General features: G+C 42.6%; 1 protein-coding gene across 1 annotated transcript; it reads right to left on the bottom strand.

Annotated features, from left to right (window-relative positions):
• Nucleotides 1-371: 371 nt before the first annotated feature.
• LOC116300240 (E3 ubiquitin-protein ligase MYLIP) lies at nucleotides 372-3,609 on the bottom strand. The gene is made up of 4 exons (XM_031709065.2): nucleotides 3,435-3,609; nucleotides 3,126-3,322; nucleotides 2,588-2,968; nucleotides 372-1,376 (listed from the first exon to the last, which is right to left on the bottom strand). The coding sequence occupies exons 1-4, from the start codon at nucleotides 3,519-3,521 to the stop codon at nucleotides 659-661; spliced, it is 1,383 nt and encodes a 460-aa protein (XP_031564925.1). The 5' UTR covers nucleotides 3,522-3,609; the 3' UTR covers nucleotides 372-658.
• Between the last annotated feature and the right edge of the window lie 5,345 nt (nucleotides 3,610-8,954).

The following is an 8,954-nucleotide window of genomic DNA, read 5'->3' as shown; positions in this document are numbered from 1 at the left end:
ATGGACTACTTCGATGATGCCATAGCCATCTTGAATCATTAAGAGTCATCCAGGGGGCAAATAAACAAATCTTTGTTAACATAGTGGCATCGTTTGACATTTAGGGGCTGTTCATTAATTATGCCTCAGGGTGGGCTGGAGGAAAAATCGAAAAAAACCTTGGAAAAATTTACAACCCCCCCCCCCCCCCCTCAAAAAAAAAACACTTTCTTGACCCCCTCTCCTTGTGACCTTTTAGACATACCTTAATTATTTGTTCCAGCCCCCCCTTTAAGTAAGCAAATACTATTAAAGCCCCCCCTCCTTTGTGTGATTTTTTTTCAAAGCCCCCCTACTTTTCCTCCAGCCACCCCCCCCCTCCCCCTCCCCCCCAAAGGTATAATTAATGAACAGTTCCTTATGTTTCATGCAATTTGACAAGAGGTGAATCTAAAAAAAATGGACAGTTCCACAGCTGAGAATATTTCTCCAATATCAAGGGGTTGTTAATTCAGCATTTTTGTTTTGGTGGCCCTCTGGATAACCCATGACACCTTGTGAATCAACATGGCTGCTGCATCGACGAAGTACATGTAGTCCATTAATGCACAATAATTAAATGGCCTAGTATATAATATGTCTAGTATATAATGGCCTAGAGGCAGGTCAAGCATGATATTCACATTTCTGTTTGTGGAAATTCCACATGGACTCTCTGGACATAAGTTGCAAATGTTTTGCAAAGAGGACAGTAAGTAAGGCTAGAGGCACATTCTTCACAACAGTAAACATGTCCACAAGGGCAGAAAACAGTGTTGACAACATCATCCATGCAGATTTGGCAGGTCCAATCATTGTCATTTGTGTCCATAGCAAAGAATACCTTCTGGCATGCCGTGACAGGTTCATTGCAGACCTGACAGAATACTTCATCAGCAGCACAATCCGAACAAAATAAAACATGTCCACATGGACAGAATATGGTGTTAGACTCCTTGACTTTGCATTTTGCACATTTCGGTAGCCACTCGTGCATTGTATGCTTATTATCAAAGTCCTGAATAATTGTTCCATAATGTTGATCATATGACTGCCGTCTTGTCAGTTTCACATCTAAATGATAAAGTTCCTTGGACGGAATCTTGGTCAACCATTTCGCCGGTAAAGCCCAGCACGGCATGGAAAGTAGGTAGTGGTTAACTACAGATTTGCGAACTTTAGGAGAAAAGAAGAATAGTTGGTGTTCCAGAACAGCTTTATGCATTGCTTTAGCTCCTTCGCTGTTTGGTAAAAAGAAGTGGATAAAGTTGTAGCGGCTTTCTGCAAGTGGTTTCTTCGTTACCAGAATAAGGCGTTCCTCAGACAAATTCATTTTAGTGATGTCTTCAAATGAAATTCTAAAAAAATAAAATTACATCACTATAAATAAAGATGCTAGGAGTGGTTTCCAGCTTCTCGAGTGTTCTCCCAACATCCCAAGTGTTTTGATCAGAGTATCAAACACGGAAAACTGTTTTTGATCTGTTTTATAAAATAACAAACGTGCGAAAAGATCGAAAAAAAGCAAAGTCAAAGTAAATTCTCCCTACGTGCCGTCTTATTCAAACTGACCAATGAGAGCATGCGATAGATATAAAATGATGGGAGCATGTTTTGATACTCTCATCAAACATGGTTTTCAACCAATCATAGCACGCGTAGTATCCAAATTATTTTATTTGTTAAATCAAAGCACTGGTTGATCAACTAAGAATGTGTTACATTTTTAATTCCTATATTTTTTACTTCAGGACATTACATCATTTCCTAGAGTATTAAGAGCACGTGTCATTTCATAGAGTTCAATACTATTTCTTTGTTTACGAGTTTGGGCATTAAAAGGCATGTCAATCCAAACATTTTAATCAATTCAAGCATGAAAAAGCTGATTGGCTCATACCGAAAGAAAATATCCCCTAATGTAATCTGCCCAAACAAATTTCATTCTTTATCATTTTCTTTTCTTTCACTTTCATTTTGGACAAAGAAAATAGATACCACTAAAGATTGCTGCAGAGGTCAGGGAACTCCCTGAACAAAGATAGAATTGGTAATGACATCATTCAGCAGGGAGATAACTGGTTTCTTTTTTATGCTCAAGAGCTAATAAGAATAGTTCAAAAACATTTATAAAAGTGAATTATTCAATTACGATTTAAGTACCAAAAAAATAATGAATAACTGCAATAATATCTGCGTGCAGTTGTGTTTTTAAAAGGGTTTTGCTGCAGAATGACGCTAACAGAAATGCAAACAGAACTAATTTTCTAATATAGGCTGATGAAATTGAACCAATCATAGCGAAGAAAGGTCTAGTGTTTATCAAAAAGCCAACAGAAAATGGCAGGAGGCTATCAATATGTCCCTGACCTTATCGAAAACAATAGACAATAGAAAATCTGCTAAGATCCTATTTTTAAAGCCAAAAAAATGCACCCATGCAATTCATAACAGATAATCATGAACTAAATTCGCTGATCGAAGCTTTTTTTTTTTAATGAACACTAGGTCTATATTCAAGATTTAAAAAATATATAAATATTTCAAAAATATTTTTTTAAATACTCACTTTTGCTTGAGTCTGCAATAAGGTTTGCGTTCGTAGACTTTCAGACCTGAGCTGCCAACTGCTACCAAAACTTTTTCTCCTCCGGCTTTAGCTTTAAATGTTTCTGCATCAAATAAATCTTCCTTGGCCATTTCGTTTAAGAAGTTATCTCGGGCTGTTTTAGAGTCTGTTCCCTTCAAACTTGCATGAACTTTGGCTACTTCTTCTTCCATTTGGTGCCGGGGCCAAGGCGACAGAAACTCTGGGTTATGTCTTTTTTGACTTTCATAGTCGCCATATTCTGCTTGTGCCATTAAAGCACATAGCTTTACCGCTTTTTCTCGAGTGAGGTTGAATTTTCCTTCTGCTATTTGGGTCTTTAGGCAAAGGTAAAAATGTCGCCTGCAATTTGAGAGGGAAAATAAGTTTATGTCAAATAAATAAAGTTTATTGGGCCGTTCAAAACGATTTCATCATCCCCGGGTTTCAGTAGGAATAGACTGAGATTTTCCACAAGTCTTATACGGATTTATCTTTAGAAAAGTAAGGCTTTGCTTACCGTGTTTCTTCTTGCTGTAGTTCACGAGGATCCACGAAAAATTTTACTTCTAGACGAAGCCGGTGGGGTTTTCCTGGTAAGTGTGGACGGAGTTGAGTTAAAACCGGATTTCTCAGGTTCAACCAAACGCTAGTATCGTTTACGGTGTGTTTTAATCCGAAGTAATTCTTTTCTTTTATCCCTAATTCACCACAAACCTGGGGAAAAAAGTGAAAGGAACGGAAAAGTCAGTTGAATTTTCTTTGTCAGACGCCTGCCCTTTCAGGACAGCAAAATAACCGACCAAAATCACCAAGAATTGAAGCTTACCCGATCTAAAACCTCTTGTCCGAGCTTCTCTTTCGTAAATACAAACTCATGCAATCTACCATCGCTTTCAACGACTGAGAACTTCATGTTGTGAGGATTTTAGCTGCATCGGTTCAGATTTCGACTTCAAAATGGAGGACAAACTGATGAGCAAAGCCTAAAAATTTCGTGTTTTTCAGGATCTTGAACCAGAAACTTTTTTCTATTCTAAACAAGAAGTTTTGTTATGATTGACAGCTGTTAAGCCAATCAGAAGAGCGCATTTGCTATTTAAATGCATGCGTGACATGATGTCACTTCAAACTTGGAAAACTGGAAGAACAGGAATAGCTCAGTCAACCGGAAACGGAAATAGCATTGAAGCTTTGGTAACCTTGGCCTAAACGTGTTGATTTGCTTTTACTGGTGCCTTTTATCGTGCCTTTTATAGACTTATGACTAGATTTTTAGGAATATTTCAGAACAGAGAATCATAAAATTTAGCAGCAGTAAGGGGGATCCGCGATCGATGCCAAAGATATACGGGTTTAACTCGCGGATTTACGAAGACGGGTACAGCAGATTTACGGGATTTCCCGCGCCGTGTCCTTACTGCTGCTGTGTTGGGAATCAAAGATAAGTGTTTATAAAAATGTACGATATATATACGATGCATGAATGTAAAAAGTTCACCAATGACTTCTGTATGATTTGCCTAAGATCCAAAGTTAACATACCTAAGCCCAAGGGTTTCTGGTGTTGTGGTAAGAAAATGCAAATAGAAGACGACACGTCAGCGCAGTGTTACGAATGTGGTAAGAATATTCGTAATGCCGTACCAAATGCTACCAGAGAGCAGTATTACGCCAATGGAGGTCGTACGAAGACCCCATATAAGAGATTAAAATACTTCCGAGACTGGATGAGTCATATCCAAGGTTTACATCCGATATATTTAGACGATGAAGTAAGGCAGAAAATCATAGACCACTTAGAAGAGCCAACCCCACAAAGTCTACGAAAGACATTGAAAAAATTAAAGCTAGGGAAATATTACAAAGCTATTCCCTATCTTTTGTCTGAAATTACCGGTAGGCGTATTCCTCATGTCCCAGATATGCAAAGGGCCGAGTGGTTATTTTGTCGGCTGGATAAGGATATTCCTTATTACCCCGACGTAATTTACGAAATATTTTACAAAATAGACCCCAACCACCCGCTGTTAGAATGGATTCCGAGAAGATGAAATGTGCAGCCGAAATCCCCCTACGTTCTTTTCAAAGCAGATGTCTACTGAGCGAGTTTTCTTTGGAGCTCCTCTTTTGCCTCCTGGTAGATCTTTTTGCGAGATTCCTCGGAAAGATCTTTCACGATGGTTTTTTTATTGCCCGACTTTAATTCGCCGTATTTCTTTTCCTCCGCGAGGATCAAAGAAAACTCCGTGTCGTCTATGCGGCGGTCCCGCAGAGCTTGGGAGACTAAGTCGGCGATGGTGTTAGCCTTTGCTCTTGCTAGGGCTATGTGTGTGTCGTGCTTGGATATCTTACCGGACAATTGCTTCATAATGCCTGTCGTAACAGCGGAAACGATGCCGCAGACGGCTCCAACGCTGGCCAAAGGAACGCCAACGACTATTCCAGGTCCGGTAAGCGAAGTAGCAACGCCAGTGCCTGTTAACGCCACGGACATGGAGCCGGAAGTTATCGCGATTTTATGTAGTATGCTTCGGGCTCTGGCGTACTTTTTCCTGACCTCTTCGTAGTGTTTCGCTTGCCCTTCCAAGTAAGCCAGGATTAAGTTTGCTTTGTTGAGCCTAAAGTTTTCAGCGTTTAATTCGTTAGGACCTGTATCCTTAGTGGTAGCGTGATAATTGGGAACATCTGGGTACAACTGAGGTGCTGAAGGTATAACATCCATTATATACTAATGTACGACGCTTTTGGGGATGATATTGAGGAGCAGCCACATCACGACAACCGGGATTATGCCAACTGGAGAGCCTTTAGGAAGATGTTTCCGCATGCAGACCCTAGTAAGTTCGAAAGAAGACCCGATGGGATTTACTATAACGGCGAAAGAATGTACAGCAATACGGACTTGGAGCCGCATGAGGAGAGGAAAAAGGCACAGCATTTGCCAATAACGAAGGAGGCACCCGTGCATAAAGCGCCCAATTTTCCTAGAAACTTATTGTTAACCACGGAAGATTACCCATTTTACGATGCTGAAGGTGGTGTAAACGACTTTGAAACGATGGTAACGTTCCTGAAGATTTCAGTGGGTAGGCAATCATTTGATGTAGTAGTAAGGAATATCTATGGGGATACGATGTTAAAGCATACGTCGGGTAAAGAGGCCAGGGAATGGTTAGCAGGACCCAATATGCGATATTGGCCGCAGCAGTTAAACTTTGCTGTCTGGGCCGCCACTAAAGGTTGTGGCGTTGCCGCGGATATGTTTCACGTTCCGATCATGCGGTTTCACGTTGCCTTTACGGTAAGGAGGTTGTTGAAGGAGCTTAACGTACCTTTACCGGGAGATAAGGCATTTAATCCAATGAATAATCGATATAACGCCGCAGCCCTAGAAAGGTTAATTAATGAGTTCAAACCACAGCAAAGAGACTTTCGTTACAAAGAGGGTAAGACGCATGGCCTTGGCATCGTTTACGTTTGGGGTGCCAACGGTGAGAAGCCGGCCGATTATGGGCATCAGGAATACCCAAGTAATGAGTTAGAGTTCGGTGATATGGGTGGTGATAAGAGCAATAATTCATTAATTACCAGAATCCAATCGAACTACCTCGGCACTTGGGATCCATTCGTGTTGATGAAAGGAAAAGGTTTAAGGAACCTAGCCAGGATTAACCGCAGCATTGAAGCATTTGTGTACTGCATCTTAGGAGCGCAGGTAAATACCCGCAGCCCCATCGTTGGATCCCAAGGTGCTTCGCGGGAAACGCAAGAAGAATTCCTAACTTTATTTGAGTCAGCAATAATAGAGAACGACATATCCAAGTCGGTGCAGAGATATCAATTAGCGGTGCAGCAGTCTAAAGTGCGACTGGATTACGCTTTGTCGCCTGGTTGTTGGTTAATGCCGAGTAATTTGGTCATCAACGCCCATTCCGTTGTGGGTTATAACAACAAGCTGCAGCGAGCTACTAAGGATATGAAGTTTGGGGTGAATGACGTGAACTCTGACACTCTTAGGAACATTCCTCACTTCGTAGAGAAGCCAAAAAAGTCACACGAAGCGAAGCTACCCGTAGTTGAGAAACCATCAAAGAAGGTTATGCCTGCGATACCTGAGGAATATGACCATAACTTACTAAAAGCCGGCTTAGCAGCTGCAGGCGTTGGTCTGAGCTATTATATATGGCGATGAACAACCCCTACGTAGCTGGAGTGGATTGTGTTTATACGACTTACACAGGCGAGAAAAAATACACCCAGGCGTCTTGGGTTGATGTCACGGGCATGTCCGTGAATTTGAACTACTCAGGAAAGAAGTTAATCCTTTGTAGTATTTGCATTGGCACGAGTAGTCACGCCAACGTCGGCTTTAGGTTCCTGGATGAGAATGGCGTACTGCAGCCTATGAGAAATAAGACAAACAACAGGGAGCCTGCGCATTTCTCCGTAGAGCCCAACCCCAGCAGCCTTGAAAATCATTCCGTTTGGACTTTACACATGGTTGCCGATTGCCACGGGAAGGTAAAGCTGCAAATACGCGTAGACGATACGGGAAAGGTCACGGTAAATAGCATAGAGGATCAAAGAGATTACGTTTATAATCACAAGAGCATCAGCACTCTTACGGTGCTTAGTCTCTAGAAGCAAACTATGTTTGCTGAAGTATATGAATCCACATGCGAAGGAAGATTGGTTCCTTCATTACTTGGAGGAGAAGGACTACGTGAATGATAAATGGTTTGATACCGGGCTGTGGGTAAAGGTTGGAGGCCTGGGATTGATCATGTGTACTATTAGTACTTCGACGGGGTGGTCGTGTAATGTTGGGTTTAGGATCGTTGATGAGAGTAACCGACCATTACAGCCTTACAGAAAAAAAGACAACAATAGGAACCCAGTTCATTTCTCATTTGAGGCCAACGGAAGTACCCCAGAAGATTTGACGCCCGTAACTTTTCACATGATAGCTAATTGTCAATATGCGAAGTTACAGATTCGCCCCAGTGATAAGATTACGTCGGGCGCCGATGCCGGGAAGCTGGGTCGCGTTCGGATAAATGCCGCCCCGACTGATGCCCCTTCGACGGATGCCACTTGGAATCATAAGCCCATTAGCACCATGAGCGTGCTGCCGCTAGTTCCGCATTATCAAGGCGGTGCGAATACTATCTTTACTTATCCCCAGTCGAGGACGCCTCGGGCGCCCGACGACGATAAGCCACCAGTAATACACAAGGATAAGATTAACCCTTCATCTTCTTCAGGAGTACCACTCCAATAGCGACGACCAAGATCCAAATGTTATTCCCCACGAACTTTAACAGTTCGCCGCCGGCCCTAAGTGCCAAGGAAACAACCGAACCCAGCAGCCCAGGAAGACCGGCTGCCATCTTTTTTCCCAAGTCCGTCAGCCCACTGCCTAATTTCTTTACGCCCGCGCCTGTAGCCTTAAGCGTGGATAGGATGACTCCTACTACGCTCGAAATAGCGACCGCAAATGCCAGCGGAATACCATACTTCACCAGAGCTCTTTTTATCTTTTCCTTGGTGGTAAGCCCCAATTCTCTTTCCAGGTTGTCCTTTTGCGCTTGTAATTCCGCGACTCTTTCCTGAAGGGCTTCTAATTCCCTTTGTGCTGCTTCCCTTTCCTCTTCGGTACGAGTTTGGTCCGCAATTACTTCTTGCTGCCGCTCTATTTGCCCCTCCAGGTCTTCAATAGCCTGATCTCTTTGCCGGATTTGTTCCTCCTTAGTATTGATTTCAGCCATTAACCGTCGCCGTTCCACTAAAGAGCCGGCTATGGTGGTTTGTAGGTCCTTAGCGTCGTCTCTTGTTAAGTCCAACTCCTGCAGGGCAAGGTTAAGAGCCCTTTGGGTTTGGTTTCTTTCGCGACGAATTTTGGTTCTTTGGTCTACCAACTCCCTTATTTCTTGATCTTTGAATTCGACCTCCCTTTTGTGTGCGTCGGCAAGCCGCTGGTTTTGCTTCATGTATTCCTCCTCCCTTTCTTCCAACGTTTCCCGCAGTGCTTCCACTGAGGCGCCAGAGCCTTTAGCCTCCTCTAAGTCCCTTTGTGCTTTATCCCTTTCGCGCAGGGTTTTATCCAACTGGTTTCTCATTTCTACCATTCTTTCGTTACCGAACTTTTTTTCAGCATCGACAATTAGCTGAGTTTGCTTTGCGTATTCTACCTCCCTTTCTTTTAACGTTTTTTGTAGTTCCTCGACGCGTTTTTCTAGCGCAACCTTTTCATTCAGGGTTTGCAACCTTTCTAACATGCTCCTAGTAGCCTGCTGAAAGCCTTTTAATCTTGAGACGTCGCCCCTAACGTTGCCCTCCTCATCAA

Source organism: Actinia tenebrosa, unplaced genomic scaffold (assembly GCF_029948245.1).
Source record: "Actinia tenebrosa isolate PJP-AT-01 unplaced genomic scaffold, QUT_ActTen_1.0 PGA_scaffold16__25_contigs__length_10494907, whole genome shotgun sequence".
Taxonomy (NCBI): Eukaryota; Metazoa; Cnidaria; class Anthozoa; order Actiniaria; family Actiniidae; genus Actinia; species Actinia tenebrosa.
This window is presented reverse-complemented; position numbering and strand designations above follow the sequence as displayed.